A 27,944-nucleotide genomic window follows, 5' to 3' on the forward strand; every position below is an offset into this window, starting at 1 on the left:
GGTCAGAATTGGAGCAGTGCAGAGATCTTGGAGGGTTACACTGCTGAAGAAGGTTACAGAGATAGGAAGGCAAGATAACATAGGAAACATATGCAGGAATAGACCATACGGCACCTCAAGCCTGCTTCACCATTCAGTAAGGTCATAGCTGACCTGATCTTGGCCTCAACTCAGTTCAAAAATCTATCTCAGTCTTGAATATATTCAATGACTCAGTCTCCAAAGCTCTCTAGAGTTGAGAATTCCAAAGATTCACAATCCTCGGAAGAAATTCTGCCTCATCTCCACCTTAAAGGGGAGACCCCTTATTCATAACTTATATCTCCTAGTTCTAGATTTCCCCATGAGAGAAACATTGTCTCAGCACCTACCCTGTCAAGTCCCCTCAGAATCCTATATACTTCAATAAGATCACCTCTCAATCTAATAAACCCCAATGAGTATAGGCCCAGCCTGCTCAACCTTTCCTCATAAGTCATCCCCTTCACCCCAGTAATCAACCTAGTAAACATTCTCTAAACTGCCTCCAATGCAAATATATCCTTCCTTAAATAAGGAGACAAAAACTATATGTAGTATTTTAGGTGTGGTCTCATCAATATCCTGTACAGTTGTAGCAAGACCTAGCTATTTATGTACTTCACCCCTTTTGCCCTCCTAATTGTTCTACCTGCATGCTAACCTTGTGTGTTCACGTATAAGGGCACTCAGATTGCTCTGCACTGCAACATTCTGTAGATTCTATTTAAATAATATTTAGCTTTTTGCACATTTTTCCACATTACATTCCATCTGCCAAATTTTTATCCATTCATTAAACCTATCTATACCCCTTTGCAGAGTTTGTGCCCTCTTCACCTTCCCATCTATCTATGCATCATAAGCAAGTCTGGATACAATACTCGAGGCCTTCACCCAAGTCATTAATATAGATTGTAAACAGTTAAGGCCCCAGCACTAATCCCGGTGACACTCCACTAGTTAGTTTGCCAACCTGAAAATAATCCATTTATCCCAACTCTCTGCTTTGTTAATTAGCCAACCCTCTATCCAAGCTAATGTATCACAGAATCTCTCAGTGCAGAAGTGGCCCTTCAGCCCATTGAGTCTGCACCAACACGTTAGAAACACCTGACCTACCTACCTAATCCCATTTACTCCACTTGGCCCAAAGCCTTGAATGGGCCAAGTGTTCATCCAGGTACTTTTTAAAGGGGGTGAGGCAACCCACCTCCACCACCCTCCGAGGCAGTGCATTCCAGACCATCACCACCCTCTGGGTAAAAATATTTTTCCTCACATTCCCCCCCCTAAACCTCCTGCCCCTCACCTTGAACTTATGCCCCCTTGTGACTGACCCTTCAACTAAGGGGAACAGCTGCTCCCTATCCACCCTGTCCATGCCCCTCATAATCTTGTACACCTTGATCAGGTCGCCCCTCAGTCTTCTCTGCTCCAACGAAAACAACCCAAGTCTATCCAACCTCTCTTTATAACTTAAATGTTTCATCCCAGGCAACATCCTGGTGAATCTCCTCTGCACCCCTTCCAGTGCAATCACATCCTTCCTATAATGTGGCGACCAGAACTGCACACACTACTCCAGCTGTGGCCTCACCAAGGTTCTATACAACTCCAACATGACCTCCCTGCTCCCTACCCACCCCTAACATTTGAGTTCTTATCCAGTGCAGTAACCTTTTCGGTGGCACCTTATGGAATGCCTTTGTAAATCCAAATACTCTACAACTACAGGTTTCCCTTTATCCACCCAACTTGCTACATCTTCAAAAAACTCACCATGTTGAATCTGCTTGATAGTATTATGATTTTCTAAATGTCCTGCCACTACTACCTTAATAATGGATTCTAGCATTTTCCCAATGACAGATGTTAAATCAACTGGCCGATAGTTCCCTGCTTTCTGTCTCCCTCCTTTCTTGAATATGGACATTCCAATCCACTGGGACCTTTCCAGAACATAGAGAATTTTGGAAGACCAGCATTTCAGCAGCTACTTTATTTAAGACCTTAGCATGCAGGCCATCAAGTCCCGAGGACTTATCAGTCTTTAATCCCATTAGTTTATGATTGTTTTAATTTCCTCCCTCCCCTTTGCCCCTTGATGTTCCACTATTGTTGGGATACTTTTACTGTCTACTTCTGTGAAGATAGAACATGCTTGTTCAAAGGCTTTGCCATTTTCTCATTTCCCATTATTAAATTCAGTCTCATCCTCTAAGGGAACAATGTTTACTTGGCTTCTCTCTTTCATTTTTTATACTTGTAGAAGCTCTTACTATATGTTTCATAGTTTCATATTTCATCCTAGCATACTCGCAATCTATTTTCTCCCTCTTATTTTTTCAGTTACGCTTGCTGGTTTCTAAATTTTTTCCAATTATCTGGCCTAGCACTAATGTTCACAACATTGTATGACTTCTCATTCAATTAGAAACCATCCTTAACTTGCTTAGCTAGGACAGATAGTGCGTCTTTCTCATAGTCATTTCTTCGCAATGGAATATATCTTTGTTGAGAATTATGAAATATCTTCTTAAACGTCTGCTTATCTACAATCTTATCTATTAATCTTTTATCCCAATCCACTTTAGCCAATTCTATCTTCATACCAGTTCTGATGAAAGGTCACTCAACTTCGAACATTAACTCTGTTTCTCTCTACAAACGGTCCCTGACCTGCTGAATTTTACCAGCGTTTTTGGTTTTTATTTCAGATTTTCCAGCATTCGCAATTCTTTGCTTTTCTATCTTCATACATTTGTAATTGCCTTTAAGGCGACTCTAGCTTCAGACCCAAGTTTTACATTCAGTTTTTGGGTGAGAAATTCGATCAAGTTGTGAGCATCGCTTCCTAGGGGATCCTTTGCTATTGGATTAATTAATACTGTCTCACGACACATTACTAAATCTAAAATAGCTTGTTCCGATTGGCTCCACAACATATTGTTCTATGAAACTGTCCTATATACTCTATAAACTTATCCTCAAGGCTACCTTTGCCAATTTGATTTGTTTAATCTATATGAAGATTAAAGTTACCCTTGATTATTGCAATACCTTTCTTACAAGCTCCCATTATTTCTTGATTTATATTCTGCCCTACAGTATAGATATATGTATTTGACGTAATCTAGTCTACGTAGTCTACTTGGACTTCAGCAAGGTTTTTGATAAGGTCCCGCATGGGAGACTGATAACGAAGTTAAGAGCCCATGGGATCCAAGGCAATTTGGCAAATTAGATCCAGAATTGGCCGAGTAGCAGGACGCAGAGGGTGATGGTCGAGGAGTGTTTTTGTGACTGGATGCCTGTGTCCAGTGGGGTTTCACAGGGATCGGTGTTGGGTCCCTTGCTGTTTGTGGTATATATAAACGATTTAGACTTGATCAACAAGTTCACGGATAACACGAAAATTGGTGGGGTGGTAAATAGAGAGGAGGATAGCCTTAGATTACAGGAGGATATAGATGGACTGGTCTGATGGGCTGATCAGTGGCAAATGGAATTTAATCTGGATAAGTGTGAGGTGATGTACTTGGGCAGGACAAACAAGGCCCGGGAATACACGATGAATGGTCGGACCCTGGGAAGTACTAAGGATCAGAGGGACCTTGGTTTGCATGTCCACCAGTCCCTTAAGTAGTGGGGCAGGTAGATAAGGTGGTTAAGAAGGCGCATGGGATACTTACATTCTATGCCTCGGCTAATAAAGGCAAGAGCAGGGAGGTTATGCTGGAACTGTATAAAATGTTGGTTAGGCCACAGCTAGGGTATTGCGAGCAGTTCTGGAATCCGCATTGTAGGAAGGATGTGATTGCACTAGAGAGAGTGCAGGGGAGATTTATCAGGATGTTGCCTGGCCTGGAGAGTTTTAGTTATGAGGAGAGATTGGATAGACTGGGGTTTTTTACCTTGGAGCAGAGGATACTGAGGGGGGACATGGTTGAGGTGCATAAAATTATGAGGGGCATAGATAGGGTAGACAGGAAGGAGCTTTCCCCCTTGGTGGAGGGATCAATAACCAGGGGGCATAGATTTAAGGTAAGGGGCAGGAGGTTTAGAGGGAATGTGAAGAAGAATTTTTTCACCGAGGGTGGTGGGAATCTGGAACACTCTGCCTGAAAGGGTGGTAGAGGCAGAAACCCTCGTAACACTTAAGAAGTATTTGGATGTGCACTTGTGATGCCATGGCATACATGGCTATGGGGTGACTGCTGGAAAATGAGATTAGAATAGTTAGGTATTTGTTTGACCGGCGCAGACTTGATGGGCTAAAGGGCCTTTTTCTGTGCTGCAGACCTCTATGACTCTATGAATACTATTAGGGGACCTATAAACTATTCCTACTAGTGATTTCTTTGCTTTGCTATTTCTTATCTCCACCCAATTCTATTTCTTGGTCTTCCAAAGCGAGATCATTTCTCAGTGCTATACTGATCTCATCTTATATTAACAGAGCTATCACACTTTCTCTTTCTTTCTGCTTATCCTTCCCAAATGTCTGAAAACTCCTGAATATTCAGTTCCTGGCCTTGGTCACCTTGCAACCACATTTCTGTAATGGCTGTCAGGTCACGCCAATTTATTTCTGTTTGTGCCATCAATTCATTGATCTTGTTACAAACACTGTGTGCTTTTAGATAACCTTTAATTTTGTCTTTTTACATTTTCCCTACTCTGATCTTATTTGCTGGTGCACTCTTTATGTTTGTACATTCTATCCTTCCTGTCGCACTCTGGTTATCATTGCCCATGTCTATTGCCTTGCCCTTTCCCTTTAACTTTTGAAATTTCCCATCATTTGAACACTTTCCCTCTCCCTATTTACCAGAACACTGATCCGATCTCAGCACAAGTCATGTGAAGCCCACCCCAACAAAACAGCTCCCTCTTTCCCCAGTACTGGTGCTAATGCCCATAAATTGAAACCCATTTCTCCCACACCAATCTATGAACCACTCATTCAACTCTGATTTTATTTACCCCATGCCAATTTGTTCATGGCTCGGGTAGTAATCAGAGATTATTACCTTTGTGGCTCTGCTTTTTAATTTAGCCCCTAGCTGCTTGTACTCCCCCAGCAGAACCTCTTTCTAAGTCTTATCGATGTTGTTGGTACCTACGTGGCCCATGGCCCTCCCCACTCCAAGCTCCTTTCCAGGCCTAAAGTGGTATGCTTAACTCTGGCACCAGGCAGGCAACACATTCTTCAGGACTGCTTACGTCCGCAAAGGCTGCAAGAACCTCATATGTGTTTGACCAGTGCAAGGGCCAAGGCTCTTCCAATGCTAAATTCAGTCATAGCTCCTGGAACAGAAGTGTCCAGGTAACGTTCTCCCTCCTTGATGCATTGCAGTGTCAGAAACTCGGATCCCAGCCATGGAGTAATTTTGAAAACGAAGTTGAGGATTTTAAAACTGAGGCATTGTCATAGTAGGAGCTAATGTCCATCAGTGAGCACAGGGGTAATAGGTGAATGGGACTTGGTGAGAAGTATAAAACCAGCAGCAAAATTTTAGATGGTCAATTATACTGTTCTGTGTAAACAGTTTGCTGATCACAGAGGTGTGGCTCCAACCCACATGCAGACATTTAATCAATAGAGTCACTGAGTGGAAAATCAGATAAGTAGGAATATCTCAGGTCATGGAAGTTTTCTGTTAAATAGACAGTTGAGAAAGTACTTTGTATTAAAGCATTTCTAATTCATGCAGTAGTGTTCTCCTTCAGTATAATACTCCATAATTGCAACAACTGTAATCACATAATCAAACTTAAGTTTTTATTCTAAGGATTCTATGTATTACTGAATATACACTTACCAGGTAATTTGCCATGTGTTTAGCTCCAAGGAGGTGGGGGAGAAACCAGGTGAGTTCTGATTTACAGTAACACAGTTTACAGACAAATTGTGGATTTGTCTTTTGGTCATAACGATATTCAACCACATAGTCAAGTCCTACAGATTAAGAATAAGCATCAGAAAGTACCCTCCACGGAGATTACTTCCTTAAAATGAGCACAGTTTAGCTAACAAATTCAGATCTTAAAATTACATTGAGAGAATATTAGTAATAGATTGTTAATGTTGCTATATGAAAATATTGTGTCCATTGTTTTAAGATAAAAAGTTAACACCTCAACTAAAAGCGGACAACTGAATTTCATTAAATGGATTAAACATTTTAATACTTATAATTGCATGATGCAATCTTGAGTACCATTTAAAACCGGGAGACTGTATGTAAAAAGCTGTATGGCACCCATGTAAGTACATTCTTCAATATGGTAAATATGAGTACTGCTGAAAAAAGAGACACATCTAAGCTTTTCATCTTGCACTCATCAGGACATTCGCAAGAACACCAATATAAAGGGGAAAACAACAATTTATACTGCATGTGAAGAGACTGCTGATTGGTTGGCAAGTAGTGTTGCCATGGAGAATTCACCACTGATAGTGACTGTCAGTTAACTGCCAAGCACTGTTTGAAATTTAAACCAGGCAGCTTGACCCTGAATGGCCATTCACTGACCCATTCCTCAGAGCAATGCCTGATGAGTGTCCTAATGAGTTTAAGACAAAAAGCAGACATGTCTCTTTTTTCAGCAATACTCAAGTTCTGTACTACCAAACGACTAATGGTAAATATTCTTCAATTTTACACCCATAGAAACAGTGTGAAGGTTACAAACTTTCAACAGAACTAGTGGTCTTCCAATTGTTGCCAGTAAGTCTGGGTTCTGATGAAGGATACATATTCAACATACCATACCCTATCTTTCTCTTTACAGATGTGACCAGCCTATGTATTTTCAAACTTTGTTTCAGAATTTCAACATATGTTGTTGTCCTATTTATATTACTGATCAAGCCACAGTATCTTCTGCTACATGTTTCCTCCTCCAGGTATCCTTCATAGATAAAGGAAGATTGATAGAAACAGTGATGTGCTTTCTTTTCTACCCAGGAGATCAGACTTACAAGCACAAATTAGAATCACAGGATAGTTACAGCACAGGAGGGGGTCATTTGGTATTTCGTGTCAGTGTCAGCTACCTGCAAGAGCAACTTGCCTGGTCCCACTCCCCTGCCCTTTCCCCATAGCACCAAATTTTTCTTCTCTTCAGATAATTATCCAAATCTCTTTTGAAAGCCACAACTGAATCTGCCTCCACCACACTCTATCAATGAATTCCACATCCTAGCTCGATGCATAAAGAAGCTTTCTCTTGTCACTGTTGATTCTTTTGCCCATCAGCTTAAACCTGTGTCTTCTAGCTCTCGATCCTTCCACCAATGGGAACAGTTTCTCCCCATCTACTCTATCCAGACTCCTCGTGATTTTGAATACCTCTATCAAATTTCTCAAACTTCTCCAAGAACAGCCCCAGCTTTTCTAATATATCATTTAACTGAAGTTCCTCATCCCTGGAACCATTTTCCTGAATCTTTTCTTCACCCTCTCTAATGCCTTCACATCCTTAAGTGTACTGCCCAGAATTGGACACAATACTCCAGTTGTCACCGAAACAGTGTTTTGTACAGGCTTATCATAACTTCCTTGCCTTTGTACTGTATGTCCCAATTTATAACACCCAGGATCCTGCATGCTTTATGAACAATTCTCTCAAACCACCCTGCCAACTTCAATGATTTATGCATTTATACCCCCAGGTCCCTCTCCTCCTGCATCCCCTTTAGAATTGTACCTTTTTTTGATATTGCCTCTTTTATTCTTTGTGCCAAAATGAATCACTGCGCATTTCTCTGGATTAAATTTCATTTGCCATTTGTCTGCCCATTCCATCAGTCTATGTCTTTTTGAAGTTTAATACTATCCTCCTCACATTTCACAATACTTTCAAGTTCTGTGTCATTTACAAATTTTATGCTAGGTCATTAATATATAAATATATATCAAGAAAAGCAGGGGTCCTAACACTGGCCCCTGGGGAACCCCATTTATAAACCTTCCTTCAGTCTGAAAAATATCCATATATCTGCTCTGTTTCCTGTTACTCAGCCAATTTCGTATCTATTCTGCTACTGATCCTTTTATTCAATGAGCTCCAATTTTGCGCACAAGGCTATAATGTGGAATTTTATCAGATGTCTTTGGGAAGTCATGTACATTACAACAATCTTATTATCCTCATCTACCCTCTGTTACTTCATCAAAAAACTCAAGCAAGTTAGTTAAACATGATTTGCCCTTAAAAAATCCTTGCTGGCTTCCAGTATTTGCCCAAGTGATTGTTATTTTTGTCTCGAACTATTACTTCTAAAAATTTCCTCACCACCAAGGTTAAACTGACTGGCCTATAAGCTTAGCTTTACACCCTTTTGTGAACAAGGGTGAAACATTTGTAATTCTCCAGTCCTCTGGCACCACTCATGTATATAAAGAAGGTTGGATAATTATGGCTCGTGCCTCCGTAATTTTCATCCTTACTTCCTTCAATGTACTTGGATGCATCTCATTTGGTCCCGGTGACTTATCAACCTTAAGAACAGGTGGCCTATTTAATACTTCCTCTTTATCAATTTTTAGCTCATCAAGGGTCTCAATTACCTCTTTTTCACTATGAAAAATAGCGCACCTAGTGACTGGAGGCCAGATATAAAGGAGGGGGAATCAAAGGCCAAATATAAAGGAGCAGCGGTTGAAAAATTGTTCCAGGAGCCCAATCGAACATAGGAAAAAAAAAATCAAAAAGTGATGTCAGAGTGACATCACAATCAAGGAAGCGTGGAGAAACAGAAAGCAGGTCGGAGTATACTGGTGAGCTTGTAATCTAAATTAACCACTATAAAGTAAGACTTTATTGATCCATTAATATAAATTAAGCACATTTCTTTCAACCCTATTAAAATGATCCATTTATAGAGCAGGCATTTCCTTAAATATTTCCAATGATAATCAATATTTTTTTTTGTTAATAAATTGGTGACTCAAAGGTTAGCTGAGAGCTGCTCTCCATAAAATAAAAGTACCCATGGGCGATGAATAGATTCATACAACAAAAAACAAATAGATTTAGATTTGCACATTTCCAAATTCTGGAACTAACTACAAAACAATAAGCATTAACAGAACTTTGTGATCTGATTAAAATTTTCTGACAAATGAAAAGTTTTATTGACAAGACAGGCTGACCAGCACTTTTATTGAAATTGAAAAGTGAAGAGAAATGGAATTTTGCTATATACAATTGCTTTCATATTTGACTTTGTGGTTTTTCATATGAAACATCAAGAGACAGCATACTTCCAGCTGATACTGTAAATATATATTTTATATATATGAACTTTGAAAAACATACCAAGCACAGCCTTGTTTAGCTTCATTTTGCTGAGGTGATCTTCTACGGTTCTCGTCTCCATAGGGGCTAGAAATTCATCTTTAGTACCTCCTTCCTCAGTGTGAACTAGAATCCAAAATTTGGACATTAATTCTGCTACATATTTATATGTATATATATTTTTAAAAATCACAGAAGGGATGACTATCCATGTGACAACATACATTTTAAAAATCCAGTATTTTGGAATTTCTTGAATTCTGCCACTTCCAAATCTTATTAAGGACACAAAATGCATCACTTTCAGCTTAACAAGTTCCTTCACATACTACCGTGATCCCAACTGTGAAACGATACTAGAAATAAAAAGCTATAAATCACCATAATTATCGGAGCAGCAATTTAAAAAACCAAATATTTAAAGCTTCCTGAACAAATTCATCCATGCAGTGCATGTAAGCTTTGCTTTTTTGCTATTTCAACCAACTTCCCCCTCTCCTCTGAACAACAATTTGTATTTATATAGCACCTTTAATGAAATAAAAAATGTCCCAAGGCATTTCACAGGAGCATTACAAAACAAAATCTGAATGCATTAACTCCTTACTGGAGCATGTTTCCATGGGTGACAGCTCCCTCTGGCACCTTGTCTAAGTGGCCATTAATCGGATAGATTCACCTATGAGCACTCTGGCACTACCTGAAACATGGCTGTAATGACAACTTGCTCCTTACTGAAGTCTCCTCATCTGGGTGTCCAGTTTGTTCTGCCTAAACCAATATGATGGGAGCATGGCTTTCATCACCAAGTCACAACAAGGACTTGCTTCCCCACACAACTCCTCCGGCCCTTCTTTCTCTGAGAACCTCACCCTGTCCCATTCTTTCATCCCTTTTTAAAAAATATTACCTCCCTTCTCAGGCTCCTCAATGAAACTGTCTCAACGACTGAACTGAGCAACTTCCTTATCTCTGAATTCACCACTCTCCTATTCACCTCATCAGCCTTGGCTCTGTGGCAACACACTTGCCTGACTCAGGTTTAGGGTGCAAGCACCACTTAGAGATTTGCGGACACAATCCAGGCTGACACCCAAGTGTATCACTAAGGGTGTACTGAATGATCTTTTAATTAAGACATTATACTGAGACCCCATTTGCCCTCTCAGGTGAAAGTAAAAGGATCCCATGGCACTATTCAAAGAAGAGCAGGGTGATTCTCCGAGTGTCATGGCCAACATTTAGCATTTAATCAACATAATTAAAAGAGACGATCTCGTCACTGATTGAGCTTTTTGTGGGAATGTGCTGTGTGTAAATTCGCTGATGTGTCTTCCTGCATTTCGACAAGAACTACAATACAATGTCATCAGTTACACAGCACTTTGGAACATCCTGAGGTCGCAAAAGGTGCTATGTAAATGCAAGTCCTTTTCCTTCCTGCCATTTTCCCCTTGAAACTAAAAAAAATCTCCAAGTTACTTAAAACTACATTTTCAAACTCAACTGGCTAGCCTTAAAGCTTCCATTTGCTACAAATACGTGCGCAGCTACTAATTTGTTCAAACAATTTTTCACCACTACTTCAGATGTCCTTCACCCCAAAACCATGATCATATCCGAAACGAATCATTCCATATAGTATAGCCTCCATCATCTTCCCCTCAATTGCAAGGAGCATACCACCACAACTCGTTCAACCATCAATCACCAGGTCTGGCTGGCATACATCAAGTTCTACATGGTCTGTCTCTCTCTGTCAAAACCACTACCCTAGGATCACACTGTAAGAAAATACAATCTCAAGCTACTTTTCTCCACTATCTCTACAATGTGCTCGGAGCTCATCTTGTCCATGAGCCCCATTTCCTGCTCCTTCAGCCCCACTCCCACTAAACTACTGCCCAAGTAATTTCTCTTTCTGGCTTCTAATGATAGAGGAAACAGGAAATGGACCCCTCTGCTCATCCCCTGCCCTTTCAAAACTGCCATCAACTCCTGCTAAAAAGACCCACCCACCGCCCACTGTCCTTGCAAATCCACACACTATATCTAACATCCCTTGCCCCTTCAAAATACATCAATACATTACTGCCTCTCAGGTCCAGGCCTATGCTTCGCACTCTGTTTGAATTCTTCAAATCAGATTTGTGTTCCTCCTGCAGCACCAAAATAGCCCATCCATGATTGTGATCATCATGCATTATTCCTCTTTAATTCGCTGCAGCCTTTGACGCAGTCAACTTGTTGTAACACCCTTCCTCTATTTTCTAGCTCAGTGGGGCTGAGACATGGTTTCCACTCCACTCAATTGCATACAGGACATATACACCAATGGTTTCTCTTTTTCCTCTTCCTCATGCACATGGTGCCAATGGCAACATCATTCAAAGAGGTGGGGTCAGCATTAACATGAACATAGATTACACCTAGCTCTACCTCTGTACACTTCTCTGAATGTGCCGTTATTACCAATCTTCCAATGTTTTCCTGACCAGCCTCTCAACTGCCAAAAACTTGAGCAATTCCAAATCTCTGCTGCCTGTATCTAATCCATTATGTGACTCGGTACCAAATTTTGACAATGTTCCTGTGGGACATTTCACTCTCACCAAGAGTCCAACCCAAACCAGGCCACTGTCTCAGGTTGATTCAGACTGTTCACAACATCAGTATCTCAAACAATCCAGAGCCAAGCATCCAATCCAATCCCATCACTTCCCACCACCCCCAAGAGACTACCTGTTTCAACATCCATACCATTACCTGCATCTGCCCCTCTATCAGTGAAACTCTCAATGAGGTCTGTTGCCTCCAAAAATGTTCTCCCAGCCAACTTTCCATCCCACATCTATGGAGGTAGAAACATCAACTGGTCCAAATCCTGTTGCAATTCTGCAAGAAGTTCCAAATGTCCATCTCTCTTGCCCTCAATGACTTATTTGCTCCAGGTCCCCCAATATCTCAAATTTAAAATCCTCATCCTTGTGTTTAAATTTCTCCATAATCTTACCTTTGCTCTTCTCTGTAACCTTCTCCAATGTTAACCAACATCCTCCCACCTTTCCAAATCTTTTCATTCCCGTGTCCAGCCTTGAGGACCCACCATTGGCAGTGGCACTACAGTGCCATAGTCTCCCACTTCAATTTCCCTCCTTAATCCCTCCACAACCCCCTCCTCCTTTTAGACTCCCCATAAGACAAATCTTTGACTACTCCTGTATGGCTTGGTTGCTCACTGGATAAACATGCTCAGTTATTAGAGTTACATACAGATTGTCGAACCTATGTACACCCCTAAGCATACAACATTGAATCAGGTTATATCAGTTATATAATTTCACAAAATCACAGTGCAGAAGAGGCCCTTCGGCCCATCGAATCTACACTGGCATGTGAGAAACACCTGACCTACCTACCTAGTCTCATTTACCAGCACCTGGCCCATAGCCTTGAATTTATATCAATATAATTATTTTAGAACATATACTTTCACTATACAGTACATTGTTAATTGGTGACAACACTTCACACAAAATAACTAAAAGTAGGTATCACAAAGTACAGCTGCTTGTAATCATGGCATTTTTGCACATTTTCTACAACTGTAAAGGTTATTTTGTAACATAATGGACTTTAAGGATTCATCAGTGTTACTTCTAAAGTGGCAAAAGGAAATACAGGTACACATTTTTCTCCCTTGGTGCATTATCAAGTTAACATTCCTAGACTTGTGCTAATGTTTGGTAAATCTTCCATGATTGGTCCACAATTTAATAGTGCTTTTTGCTGCATCATTATCCCTATCCTTTTTCATAAAACATTATTCTGGGTATTTATCCCTTTAACAAGGGGCACTAAGTAAATTATGTTTTCTAAAGGTCTAACACCCCTGTATGCAATTACACCAGAGCCATTATATCCACGTAGCCTGTTTCAAATGTTATAACCAATTTAAAGCTGATATCTATGTAAATCACTACCAAATTCTGAAAACCTATATAACCTCAATTTTCCCACAGGGGGTAGATTTCATTTTAATAGATGTTATTTCAAAGAAAGGTGTTTCCCTGGAAATGTGAACTTTAGGCCTGTGGATCAGATAACAGGGGAAATAGATTATGCAACATATACGAAGATATGATTAGGCACAATTTTATGTATTTACCCCTGCAATAATGTTCCCCTTTAACTTTTAGTTCCTTTCAATGCATGCACATTTCTCCTCTCTAGTAGACGAGCACAGAGTTATTTTGGCACAGAAGGATGCATGTGGCTGATTGAGTCCTTGCCATATAACAGCAAAGGTACAAATCATTTGAAATTTAATCTTAAATGCAGAATTATAGGCATGTTATTGCACAAGCACAATCAAAAAATGCATTTGCAATTATTATAAAGGAAACACTTAGTATCTCACTTGTCATCTTTGATTTGTAGTATTTAGTAACTTATTGAAGTCTCATAAAAAAAAATCTCAAACAAAAGCCTATATAAATCAGAGGCCGTCCAGGACACTTCCCATAATCCTCTATGTTATGTTATTCACAGAACCATGACTGATAATACAGGGAAGTTCTTGATCTTTACTTGGGGGTCTTGGAAAAACCAGACTATTAAGCTTTTTATTTCAGTAGAGTAACACCACAAATGTCACTATTCACAAACTACCCAGTCACATGACATGGAAGAAAATACTGTTAAAAAATGCACCATGGTACAGGGAGGGAGCATATGGGTTTATCTTTTCAATTTGTAAAAAAAAACACTGAATTTGACTGTGTCCATTAAAATAATATGCTAACAGTGGGATTGTCCAAAATTAGTGCTGTTACAAGACGACTCAAACTATAATCGAATAAGGTCAATTCTGTTCAATAAGAGACGAGGAAGGTAAAACTGTCCCTTGGGATTATATCCTGCTAGCTTGTTTTAACTTCTGTAATCACATACCCTTGTATTTTGAACTGACTCTGGAAGTTTATAAATGTTGAGTTGCTGTTATATTTGGATATTAATACCTGTGTATATATAGCAATCTGAAATCTATTATGATTTTTCAAATAAGGAACCAAAATCAAGCCACATTACTTTCCAAAATATTTCCCACCAGATTGGGAAGACAATTTCAAAAGAGTTGCTTCAAGTTAAAGTGTTACACAATTCAAATCCTTCAACTCAAGTTTCTGATCATAAATTCAGCACAAAAACTAACTCAATTCCTCACCCAAGATTTAACAGTTGCCATAATTTATGACCTTCATTTGTCTTCCAAAATTTCCAATTTCTGATGCTTTTCTCCTTTAAAAAAAATTCTAATTTTGTTGAGCAATTCTAATTTTAAACAGTGGGAAAACAGGGCAAACTTGTTATTTTTCAGAATGCTGCTTTTCAGATTGCAACGGTTTTTAGTGGCCAAAATTAAATATTTGCAATATTTTGAAGTAAGTAACAGCTTGAAAAAAGGATGCCCACCCACCACCACACTAAAAATACAGGAAAAAGTGGTTAGGTTTGGGAGGAAGGAGAAAAAAAGAAAATTATTACAAACATTAATAGAACACCAGGGGAGGCAGTGTAGTGATATTATCACCAGGTTAGTAATCCGGAGACCCTGGGTAATGCTCCGGGGTTCTAGGTTCAAATCCCATCAATAATTGAATTGAATTTTAAAAATATCTGGAATTAATAGTCTAAGGATGACCATGAAACTACTGTCGATTGTTGTAAAACCCCATCTGGTTCAGTAATGTCCTTTAGGGAAGAAAATCTGCTGTCCTTACCTGTTCTGGTCTACATGTGACTCCAGACCCACAGCCATGTGATTGAATCTTAAATGCCCTCTGAAATAGCATAGCAAGCCACTCAGATCTCAAGGGCAATTAGGGATGGGCAATAAATGCTGGCCTAGCCAGCGACACCTCTATCCCATGAATGAATAAAAAAATCTGTAGGTAATACTTTATGGTGCTGAAGCCAGCATGGGTTTTGGAAAGATTATGACATAAGAACTTTGTCACATCTCAAATTAGTTCAAGCATTAATTTGTTCATTTTACTTTTGCTCAGCCAAACATTGGATCATGTAGGAATTGGTCACCATGCTTAGGGTACTTCCAAAATGAGTAGAAATTCAGTTTGTCTGATATTAAGTACGACCCTCTCCAAATGCATACACACAACCTACATGAGGAGCAGGAATTAGGCATGCGTTGGTAGAACCAAGCTTAGGGCCTCTGAAGTGTACATACAGTACTGCTGATATGCAAGTGGCTGAGACTGCACAGCTTACCGCCACAAAAGCACTGGTAAGCTTTCTGCTCGTTTCCTTGTCAGATAGTGCTCCACACATTAGGGCACTGACTTGCAGGGTTATCTGGAAACAAACAGGAAGCGTCAGAGCCCCCAACTTTACTCCTCCAAATATCTTCCAACGAGCCAGGCCAGCTGGTAAATCATCACTTGTGCTGTGGACTTGCGTGGTTCAAGGATCGGATACTTAGTCTACCATAAAAGATTGACTAGGTTCCAATCCCTCTTTCGCCAGACATGTCACCCTGACCAACTCAACCTCAGAGATCATATTTACCTCCGCTTGTCCCTTCCCTCATTAGGCGATTATTAAACTGCTGACAAGCAAGAGTTTGAGCCCTTGATTGGTGCACAGCGGATGTCAGGAACTCCACCTGAGCAACACAGTGAGAAGCACAATTCACCATAAGTTGTATGAGTTCACGTCTACCTCTTCAGGCACAATACCTCATTAAACCAATTAATTAAGGTATTGGAAACTGTGCCCAGTAAGGCCACCGACGCAGTCAGATGATGCTGTTTATGCTTGCACAAAGTTTTGCTGCAAAGTTGAACAGAAGACGTGATCATCTTTCATTATACAGCACCGATTTACTCCCTTGTGCTCTGGTCTTTGAGGGAATGCTGTGGATGCAGTACCAGTGGTAACAGCTTAGACAGTTCTAAGCTATCCCAAACATAATATTGCATCCAAAACTCCTCAGGACAATGCATCACAAAGGTACAAACACTAGAAATTCAGCTTCAGTGAAACCAAGACCATTCTGAACTGACATTTTTGGCTTCTTGATTGCTTCAGTTCACGAAAGAAACCCAAATAAGTTTAGCTTCAACCACATGAAGCCAAAACCCAAAGTGCAACCTTTATGCTTTCCATTTACAGCAGACCTACTTCTTCAGCTCGGGTGCCAGTGTAGTTTCTTTATCTAAGGCAATTGGCGAATAAGGCGAGATGAACTGGGCCATCAAAACCCACCTCCAAACAATTCAAGACATGATTGATATATTGGCATTTGCTCGATTACCTTTGATGCATCAGGTTGAATAATGTGCGAGAGTAGATGAGATACCTGGTCTTTGTTTCAAGATTTAAATGAGAAGTGTTGTCGGATGGGTCATCTGAAGCCATGATCTCAAACGTACCCCATTTACCACCACGCTGCCACCACCACACCGTCCCCCACCTCCAAGGAGGACAGTCATCTGAATAGCTCCACCATGAAAATATCCATGTTCCTTAGCACACACACTTTACTTATTTTTATGGTTCCTTTCAAAAATACTAAACAATTTTCTGTTAACCTGCACTTGTCAGAGTTAAATCATGGCCTATTTATAAAAAAAACTGTTCTTTTGTTATGCCATTCCATTGATTACAGGGCACATTGGTTACATTGTGGGAACTGCATTAACTTTGAAGCCAGCAATAACATTTCAGCACTGTAATCTTAATTACAATTATACCATTACACAATTATCAGTATTTTGTAGATACATCTTTGTAGCCAATTTTATAAAATAAAAAGTAGGTGTTTCACATGGAAGTTCCCATCGGTTTTCTGGCGATGAGGCCAGCAGAATTATTAATTTACTTTCAAGGACACATTAAATATTTTGAAAAGTTGCTCACAAAAATAAATTTCAGTAAGAAATGTTTTAAAATTTGCACTTTCCTTTAAAAACAGATCAATATTAATTTTAATGGGCACTTTCCTAAAATACTTGCTGTACACCTATCAGAATAAAGAAGACATCACCACTGAGTTATTTTCTTGTCTTGATATGTTAAAGCATAGGTAGGATCCATTACAGTGCATTACAAGGCACATTAGTATTGCAAATGCACCAGGCACAACTACCCAAGTTAAAATACATTGCTGGTGAAAGATTAGAGTTTATTTTTCTAGAAATTGAGATATCAGGTTTTGATCCAGGTTTTATTCTTTGCACAACTATAGTATAAATTCTAAGTGACAGGGATCACATTTTACCTATGAAATTTGTTATTGTAAAAATTAAAAATAGTCCCTGATATTAGAGAGATTATTCTTCCTCACAAGCACATCTACCTCCAATTTGTACAATCTTAATTAGGCAACTTTGCCCAGTTATCTGATATTGATGCTGGAACGCAACACCTCTCTCAACAAGAAAGTAGAAGAATTTTAAATCATTTTTCATAGCACAAGGTAACATGCTTAAATAATGAGTGATGATAGAACTTTTTTACTTATATCTTCAATACCTTTTTTTCTTTTTTTCTCTCGCCTATAAGAGTACTGTATGTCTGCACCATCACTGAACTACAAGTGGTGCACCACTACATGCAGCAAGCTAGATAGAATTAGGCACAATTGCAGTGCATGGTTTAAAAAAATTTCAGTGGGCAAGTAATTCAATTGCACATTAAAACTATCCACGGTAAGGTCGCCCCTTATATTTTGATGAATAAAGGCTTTGCACGGAAGATCACAATTTGATTCCTAGCCTGTGCTTAATTTATTAATCTCACTTACAACTCTTCAACTGGCCTCAGGAAGGAGAGAAAATAAACCAGAAATTGGTCAGAACTCCCAATCCAGATGAGTGCATATACCTGTGTTAAACATGTGGTGTATGGACATTGGATAAGGACAGGATTGGGCTTGATTGCAATGCCTTCCATGATGGAATAGTCTGCCAAGTCACTGACAAGGCTCACACTTAATGAAGCAACAAAAGGTTAATGGCACCAACTATTCCTTAGTGGTAGTCATAGTCCGAAAGAGAGAAGGAAAGAAACCGAAAACCATTGGGAAGATTATCTGGAACACAAAGTCTAACACTAAGATGCTGTTCCTGGGTCAAAAGCCATATTCCACTATGTACTCTGACATAAATGATGGACAAGATGATATCTGCAACGAAGTGCACCTCAGAATTGAGACTCCCTAAAAAAGGTTGTACTGTTGGAGGCAATGGGCTAATGAATGCAGAATAGAAATCTAATTTAGTAGCCCTCAAAGCTTGGCCAGGATTTTTTTGGGAAATTAAATTTGCTGTGCTCTTTCAGCCAACTGCAGCAAAAACAGATGTCCTAATTACTGTATTTTTCATTGTTGTCAACCACATTATAAAAAGTATTCTCAGAACTATTAAAAACAAAAGCTATAGATGTTCATTAGTTTTAATAAGCACTAACAATTGATATTAAATCTCAAAACATCATGAAGAATTTACAATATCTGTAGAGATGGGAACAGATCCAAAAGGAATCCTGCAATACTTACCATTCCATTTTAAGGCTGCTTCAATCTGCCATAATGATGTTTGGAGAGAATCAACCAGGAAAAGGAACAGAAAAAGTTAGCGAGATTGTTTCTGTTGGGACATAAAACTGAAACATTTAATTAAAATGCGCTTTTTGCATATTTTGCTTGAAGGCCACCATTTCACTGCTTGCTTAAATTAAGGAAACCTTGTGGCTGCTCTGCAAAAAATGCAAGAATGCAAATAGGGGTGAACACTAACACACATCCAATTACTTAGAGCAGGTGGATATAGAGATTCTGCCAAAGGGGTTTACAGCTCTATAGGATACAACCGAGTTGATAAGGAAAATAAGCCCATGTTCACAGTTGTTTTAGAATAACAGTGGAGTGGGAACTTAAATGCTTAAAATAAAATTCATATATCTGCCAGTGTCATGAATTTCATGCTGGTGTGAAAGTTTAAACATTTAAAAACAATAATAATTTTCTGCAGTAACATTAACATTACACATAAAAGCAATGGTGCCAATGCTATAAATGTATGCACATGCACTAATTTGTAAGCCCCAATAAATACATTTTCCACAGGGAAAGCCTCAGTTATTGTTCTAACAAGATGTACAACATTTGGTATTTTAACAATCATCTACATCATTTTATCCAGCCTTTAGAATGAGATTAAGACTGCAAAAAATTTCAGAGCTCAGTGAAGTATGCAATGTAGCTCAGCAACCCAGGTCACCTCCTCATATGGCCATTGATAATTGCTGAGGCAGGTAGTTGATGCGCATCGAGGAAAATCCAGCCTTCTAAATAGGGAAGAAAGTCAGGTGGTTCCTCTTCTTCTCTCCCTCCCTACAAGTCCATTATGTGCTCTTCTGTTGGAAAGGCTGGAGGGTGTACCCATGAAGATCTTCACAGATGCTTTTATCACTGCTCCTTGATCAACCGACTAAAAGGCATATCAAGGATGCAGGCAAAAAACTTTCCGCAGGCTCTTACCCCTTCCACTGAGAATTCAATGAAGACAAGAAAATATGATGTGTATGGAAGCCTGAGTGCAAGTATCTGTCCGGAATGGGATTTAAATGTGGGTGCCCCTGTTGCTTTTTGGAAACCTGGGTGCAATTTCTTCAAACCTCTGAATTTAAGAAGTGAAATAGCTGGTATGCCTACCAATCCACACTTCAATGAAGTAGCCATTCTTCATGGTCAATCAAGGGCGCCAAAGGTATTTTGGTGGTTACATCGAACACATTACAAAGCTGTCATTTATTATAAAATTCAAGTATGGAGAATAAAAGGAATGATCTACAATCATCTAAACTTGAAGGTTAGATTCTGGTCTTGAAACACGCTTCCAAGGAATACTTTATGGAACATAATCGTTCAATGAAATGTAACCACTTTGTGCAAAACAGCAAAAACAATTAATGCAGTGCTGACGACGGTCATTCAGTGAATGCTTTAGTTGATTCATGGGAAATAAAAATAATGGCCGATATAACAACACACACCTGTTGAAAACAGTTTTTTTTTGCATCTTTTATGGAAGGTCGCAAGTTACTTAGTCAAATAGCCATGACAATTAAAGAAGCACCAATTAAAAAATGTAACAGCCAAAACCATGGAAAAATTCTAGGTCCAAAGTAATTTAGCTGCAAATAATTTGAAATTATAATAACATGACTCATCTGATGTCGGGGATGAATGCAGGTTCTATGAATTATATGAGATTTGTGTTTTGCTGTAATAAAGGTCATAAAAATGGTGCACGAACTCTGTCACAGGCATACACATGTTTAAAGAGTACACTGCACAAATTTGACATGTTATACAGAAGTGCAAGTCATCAAACAATTCTATAAAATGGGGAGACTAAATTCTCAAACCTGAAGATAACATTTCCAAATGTTTAATGTTTTATTCTTAAAAATCACTTCACAACTTCAACACATACCAAAGCCCTGTGCTACCCAAATAATTTTCATAAGTTATTTTGTTGATCTTGAGTTTCTAAGCAACTGAACAAGTCTCAAAGACACATGCAAGTCTGTGTTTGAGATATCAAGCAATAGCAGCCACTGAGAAATGACAATAATTTATTTCCTTCTGATTGTTAATTTTTGTCGAACAGTTTTGCAGCACAGAATTTATTTTTAAAAATCTCTTCTGTTAGAACCTAGACTAGTTCTCTAAAAGCACATAATTTTCTGAGACAGTACAAAAGGATGAAGGTTAAAAAAAACCTAGGTCCTAAGAATTTTTTAAGTAAGGGTATACAACAAATCTAGGAAAACAAATTAGAGGAATACATTTAGAACGAATTTAGTTAATTCACTTAAATTATCAATGTGAATTGTAGCAAAATACAAGGACCATTTAATTTATAGAAGTGTATAGTACACCAAGTACAATGAAACCTCAATTAAGCCCATAAACGGAGGGAAATTAATTGCTGGATAACAGAAATTGCCAGGTCAGAATCCCAAGCACTCCTCTTTTTAATGATGGCTATTCAACCAAATACTGGCAACCCTAACTAATCACTCCACTGGTCGTTATCATAATTGGAAAATAGTGTCACAGTTAAAAATATTCCCGTGCTGCCCATTTTCTTTAGGATATTAAAGGTCCTCAAAAAAAAAGGTGACTGAATGATTGCAATCTGATAACCTAGAATAGGATACTTGCTATCAAGGGATTTACTTTTTTTCCTCAATTTCAATGTAAGATTGTTATCTCTGTTGGGATGCTCTGTTTTTAGCAGATTTACTGGCAGCCCATACACTTGACCCACAATGACTTTGTCTACTCTCCCCAACAACAACTCCCATGAACGTTCTTACAAATAATATAGACAGATAATTACTAAGTGATAATCAAGGTTCCACTGTATTCGAAAGTGTGTAACATTATTGATACATTAATGTATTTAATAAGAGCATATTTAGTGTTGAAATTTAGGAGTAAAGTTATCAAAATATTTTTACAGAGGGAAGTGTTTAATTATAAAGTCACATTCTTACCTTTTTGTGTTTAAAGCCAAGGAAATGCATCTGGAGATTCAGTGCAGATGTGCAAACTACTTTGCAAATCTATAATAAAAATACACTTCTTTAACTATCAAATGATAAATTATAATGTCCTCCATTTTTGTTTGTTTGTACTAACTCTTACAGGTCAGGTTTATGTAGTTAGTAGTCTGATCAAGGGGAATGTTGAACAATGGCAAAACTTCTAAACAGTTTCAGCTTAATTAACAAACCATATCACACAAAACATTTCACCCTAATTACATTCAGCCTAAAAAAGATATGTACACCACTTTCCATCCAAAATTCTGAAGTCCTGTTGCCTGTTTCAATCCCCCTGCCTTAACACTGCGTATTGCACTGAGTCCAAGATACAACAGTCCTCTTTCATTCTTTATACAGGACTGATTTTAAAGAAAAACGTACCAAAAATAAACTTACATGTTCCAGAATTTTTTTAAATCAAGTTACACTGCACAAAAGATTCTACAGTATCTAAGATAAAAGCAAAAAACTGCGGATGCTGGAAATCCAAAACAAAAACAAAAATACCCGGAAAAACTCAGCAAGTCTGGCAGCATCTGCGGACAGGAACACAGTTAACGTTTCGAGTCCGAATGACCCTTCAACAGAACTAAGTCTATTTTTACTTAGTTCTGTTGAAGGGTCATTCGGACTTGAAACGTTAACTGTGTTCCTCTCCGCAGATGCTGCCAAACTTGCTGAGTTTTTCCAGGTATTTTTGTTTTTGTTCTACAGTATCTAAAACTGAATCAACACAGCTACATAATTCTGCCACAACACTATGCATAAAAAACAAGACTATTTCATATTTGTTTACATCGGCACTTTGAATTTTTGACATTAGTCATTATTGAAACAGAATGTCTCAAATGAGGCATGCTGAGGCAATGAAGGTTCATGAGGACTCGAAACGTCAACTCTTTTCTTCTCCGCCGATGCTGCCAGACCTGCTGAGTTTTTCCAGGTAATTCTGTTTTTGTAATGCTGAGACAATGATAGACTAAATCCAATTCACTCAACTTCATTGTTAATTGTGTGGTCAGGTTCATGTGTTGAAATGTTTTATAGATCTTGTTACTTTATATGCCATTTACCATTCATTTTGAAGAAACTTACAATGCAGTAATTTACTTATAATGCTCTTCATTTCACAATTCCTGGAAATCAAAGCAAGTAGTACCAAAGAAGTGTTCATCTTGGAACTGCAAATGTTCACTATGACAATATTAATTCCTGCTGCAAAAAGTTTAAATGTCTTCAAACTGATTTATCAAAGGAAAAAAGTATACTAAATCTATAACTCATTACGGAAACGAGATATATAATTGGCCAAGAAATAACCAAGCATTGCACTTGTCAGAGGTTCAGAGATAAATGCAAAGGAAAGTTGTAATATCCCAGAGCTTTATAATTATAATTTTACAGAATCTTAGTGAAAATGAAGTCTGTATTTTTTTTATATAATCGCACTCAAGATCTTTGTATAAACAAAAAAGAACTGACAGGCAGGGAATGGGGGCAGCAAAAGTTTACTTAAGGCCCGATAGCTACAAAAATTTGTCTACTTCAAATAATTTTTTTAAAATGAGATTTATAGCACGCCCCCACAAAAAAATTAGTAATAAGACTCCATTATGTCCTGCATTGTACAGTACTACTTTATCCATTAAGGCAGATGGAAGTATAATACTTGAAGAACCTCACTGCTAAACACAATTTTTTAAACACTATGTCAAGAAGCCAGGGTCATTACACAACCAAATTAATCTGCGCATTAACTAGCTACTGCATGGAAATAATGTAACCACTTCAATATTATGCGGCAAGGCATGATAAACCATTAATGAGATTAACTTATTCAAAAAGTGAAATAATTCATAATTACAGGTGATAAATATGTCTAGAGATAACACAGATGCGCAATATTTGTATCTAATATGTGGTAGCTCAGATTAAGCAGACCAAAAATATTAATATATAAAGCAAAATGTCAATGAGTCTCTCTGCAAAAGTTTAAATACTTACATCACACCAAAACATAGTCACAGGTTTTCCCTCTTTACTAGCATGAGATCCACCGCTTTCAGGCAGTCCTCCACTAGCAGGCGACTGTGTACTCACAGGTGGGCATGTTAAGTCTGTGTCAGCTTGGGATTGGTCTTTATTGAGCACACCTGCTATCTCATTTTCAGTTTCTTTCGTATCACTTGCATTGTTTCCAACACTCATTGGTTCTTTCTCATCAGTCGTTTCAGGTTGAACTTCATCTGCAGACACAACATTTAACTTTTCTTTTCCAACGCTCTTTGCTTGAGATTTAAGCTTGGCAAGCACAGTCTTAGTCTGAGCTTGGCCTGAGGCACTTTTAGCTTGCAACAGGTCGCTGCTGGCTTTACCTATTTTTCTAGAAATTTTCGTGGCTAGTTTTTTCTTTCTCCCAATATAAGCCGGGAATCTATTTCCAGTAAGCTTACCAACTCTTCCACCTGTTAGCTTTGGTTTGACTTTGCCCACAGCTGTCTTAGCTGCTACTGCTCTACCACCATTAGTCTGAGGTTTCACTTGGTTTGTGGCACTTTTAGCTTCAACTTTTTCATCATTATTAATTTTATTTTGGCCTGACTCATTCGGAGCTGCTTCCTGCTCACTGCTGGTAGGCTGAGCTTCAACTTGGTCTATCTCACTCTGAGCTTCATCATGTCCTTCACCAGTGGTCATCTGATCATCAACTTGCCCTACTTCACTCTGAGCTTCATCATGTCCTTCATCAGTGGTCATTTGGTCATCAACTTTGCCTACCTCACTCTGAGATTCTTCTTGTTCACCAGTGGTCATCTGATCATCAACTTGGCCTACCTCACTCTGAGATTCTTCTTGTTCACCAGTGGTCATCTGATCGTCAACTTGGCCTATCTCACTCTGAGATTCTTCTTGTTCACCAGTGGTCATCTGATCGTCAACTTGGCCTACCTCACTCTGAGATTCTTCTTGTTCACCAGTGGTCATCTGATCGTCAACTTGGCCTACCTCACTCTGAGATTCTTCTTGTTCACCAGTGATCATCTGATCATCAACTTGGGCTACCTCACTCTGAGATTCTTCTTGTTCACCAGTGGTCACCTGATCGTCAACTTGGCCTACCTCACTCTGAGATTCTTCTTGTTCGTCACTAGTCATCTGATCGTCAACTTGGCCTCCCTCAGTCTGAGATTCTTCTTGTTCACCACTGGTCACCTGATCGTCAACTTGGGCCACCTCACTCTGGGCTTCATCTTGTACATCATCAATAGTAGGAATTTGGATTTGTCCTGTCTCACTCTTAGCTTCATCCTTTTCACTACTGTTAATCTGAGATTGGATTTCCCCTGTACCTTGTACAGTACTGCTCTCTTGAACATGGGCATGGTCCCCAGAAACCTTAGTTACGTTGTTTTCAAAACTGTTAGCTCCTGGTTGGACTTTATCTGTGCTACTCTCTTCTTCATCTTGTCTACTGTTAGACTGAGCTTGGTCTTGTCTGATGTGATCCTTTACTTCACCTTGCCCACTATTGACTTGAATTTGGACCTGGTCTTCAGGGCTCTTAGTTACACCTGCTTTACTACTGATATCGTGATGTCGGATTTCACTTGAATCTTGATTTGCAATCTCTTTTCCATAATCAGTAGTAGGTGCTTGGTCTGTATCACTTTTAGCCGTATCATTTTCATCTATGATAGCTTGGGCAACTTCATCTGCATCACTCATGTTTCAACACGAAACCTACAACAAATTAAAAATAGACATTTTTTAATTTATTTCAAATTCACCTAAATCGCACTCAGATATATTTCAAACACTCGAACGTGGAAAATATACGATGGTCTATTTTTTGGGGGGGTGGTCAGTTGGGAATGGGCGAAGGGAAAAGAGGCCGAGTCAGCGGCGCTCCTCATTCTTTTGGTAGCAGCTTCTCCTCACAAGAAGCTGTTTAAAAGAGTCAGGAGCGAGAGCGGGAGCCGTGCAGCCCCTCACAACAAGGCCCAGCGCCCCGCGACCACAACCCGCGCTGGCTTCCAGCAGCCCCTTCTATCGCTTGTTAACACTGATGTCAAACACCTTTCCATTACAACCTCTCAGTCGCGCGAAATGGAAGTAAAACCGGCGATTACCCAGCTCGCCGCTCCGAGCCGAACCCCACAAACGGTCCGTCTGTGACCCCCGGCAATCTAGTTCCGGTACGTATAACGTCACTTCCTCACGGTCGCGCTCAACACGCATGCGCTGAAATCCGTCCCGCCGGAGTGGGCTCCGCTTTGAGATCAAAGTGGAGGTGTCAGCTGTGGCTCAGTTTATAGCACCCTCGCCTTTGAATCAGAGGGTTGTGGGTTCATGTCCCACTCCCGGAAACCAAGAACTGTGATTGTACTCGAAAGAGTTGCAATCTGTGACTGTTGATAACTCGAAAGAGTTGAGATCAAAGTGCAAATAAAGGCTGTGTCTTGAAAGAATTTCATTTGAATGAGTTATTTCCCAATCTTAGAACTCTCCCAGCATCACTTAAAAGACTAAGATAAAGGCAAAATACTGCCGATGCTGGAAATCTAAAACAAAAAATGCTGGAAAAACTTTGAAGGAGAGTCATACGGGCTCGAAACGTTATCTCTGTCTCTCCACAGATGCTGTCAGACCTGCTGAGTTTTTCCAGAATTTTTTGTTTTTGTTTCACTTTAAAAACGTTGATACAAAAGAGTCCAACAACCTTTACATGAGTAGAAAATCAGCAAAAACCTAATCATAGTTTTTTTTAAAATGAAAACGAATACATGAAAGCAGCCCTAAATATGGGTTCCTACTGCACACTGAAGGAGCAATGGATACAGTCTAGTAATCATTCTCTAATAAGGTTCCTAGCCCTTGCCACAGCCCCAAACAGCCCTTATCAAAGTCACAAATCACATTCTATGTGACTGTGGTAAAGTATTCCTCATTCTTTTGTCCTGTCTGCAACCCTGTTATGAGTTTCAAAACAAATGTCTCTCCACTGTTCTCCAGCTGGATGGGACTGCATTCACCTAATTTCATTCTTATCTATTCAACTGTAACCAATGAATCACCTGCAATGGCTTCTCTTCCTGCTCGGACACCATTACTTCTGGTGTCCCCAAGGATCCATCTTTGACCTCCTCATATTTGTCATTTACTGGGGAATGTGCAAAAGTTCCGATGCCCAGATGGGGAATTGCCCAGAAAGTTTGAACTGCCGATGGGTAACTCCCCTGCTACCTGGAACCCTCCAAAAAATATTCTGAGTTAGAGTCAGAGACTTCGGACAGTTCAACTTACTTACCTGGATAGTATCCAGAAAATTTTAGACAGAAAAATCCTAGTCTAACCCCTGGGTAGCTATACAACTGACTCACCCCCAACTCCCCCCTCTACCTTCCGACTAAGCTCCCTGACACCTCTAACTGCCCCCTGACTCCCCGACTCCCCCCTGACCCCCCAACTCCTCCCAACCCAACCCAGCTAGCCCCCACCACCTGACTCACTTCTGACCTCCCTGACTCCCCCACTGACTCCTCCGGCTCCCCCTGACCTAACTATCTCCACCATCCAACCCCCACTGGCCCCCGACTATTCCCCCCGACTTGACTGTCTAGCTCCCACCACCCAATTCCCCCCAACCCCGACCCCTCCTGATTCGACCTGACTTCCCCCATGAACCCCGACCTGACTGACTAGCCCCCAACCATCCAACTCCCCCGCTGACCCTCTGACCCCCTCCCAACCTGACTTGACTACCCGCACCACCTAACTCCCCTAATCCCGCCTCCCCCCTTACCTCCCTGACTCCCACACCAACTCCCCCGGCTCCCCCCAACCCAACACAAGTACCCTCATCAGCCGACCCCAACTGATCCCTGACTTCCCCCCCCAACCCCTGACTAACTAGCCCCCACCACCAATACCCCCTTTACTGCTAATGCAGTAAAAATGGGTCCTGGCTTCTG

General features: G+C 39.7%; 1 protein-coding gene across 3 annotated transcripts in view; it reads right to left on the bottom strand.

The window, feature by feature from the left end:
• Window positions 1-26,184, bottom strand: part of LOC144678782 (uncharacterized) — a 116,280-nt gene extending 90,096 nt beyond the window's left edge. For 2 of the 3 annotated variants that reach the window (XM_078538687.1, XM_078538685.1), the window contains exons 1-6: window positions 26,103-26,184; window positions 23,977-25,713; window positions 21,922-21,990; window positions 18,911-18,935; window positions 9,352-9,456; window positions 5,847-5,983 (exon numbers count right to left, since the gene is read on the bottom strand). In XM_078538687.1, coding sequence (XP_078394813.1) covers window positions 5,847-5,983; window positions 9,352-9,456; window positions 18,911-18,935; window positions 21,922-21,990; window positions 23,977-25,698 — 2,058 coding nt within the window. In that variant the 5' untranslated portion in view covers window positions 25,699-25,713; window positions 26,103-26,184. Of the gene's footprint in view, window positions 1-5,846; window positions 5,984-9,351; window positions 9,457-18,910; window positions 18,936-21,921; window positions 21,991-23,976; window positions 25,714-26,049 lie in introns of all 3 variants that reach the window. The other variant, XM_078538686.1, reaches the window with a different exon arrangement.
• Window positions 26,185-27,944: the final 1,760 nt, after the last annotated feature.

Source organism: Cetorhinus maximus, chromosome 3 (assembly GCF_964194155.1).
Source record: "Cetorhinus maximus chromosome 3, sCetMax3.hap1.1, whole genome shotgun sequence".
Classification (NCBI taxonomy): Eukaryota; Metazoa; Chordata; class Chondrichthyes; order Lamniformes; family Cetorhinidae; genus Cetorhinus; species Cetorhinus maximus.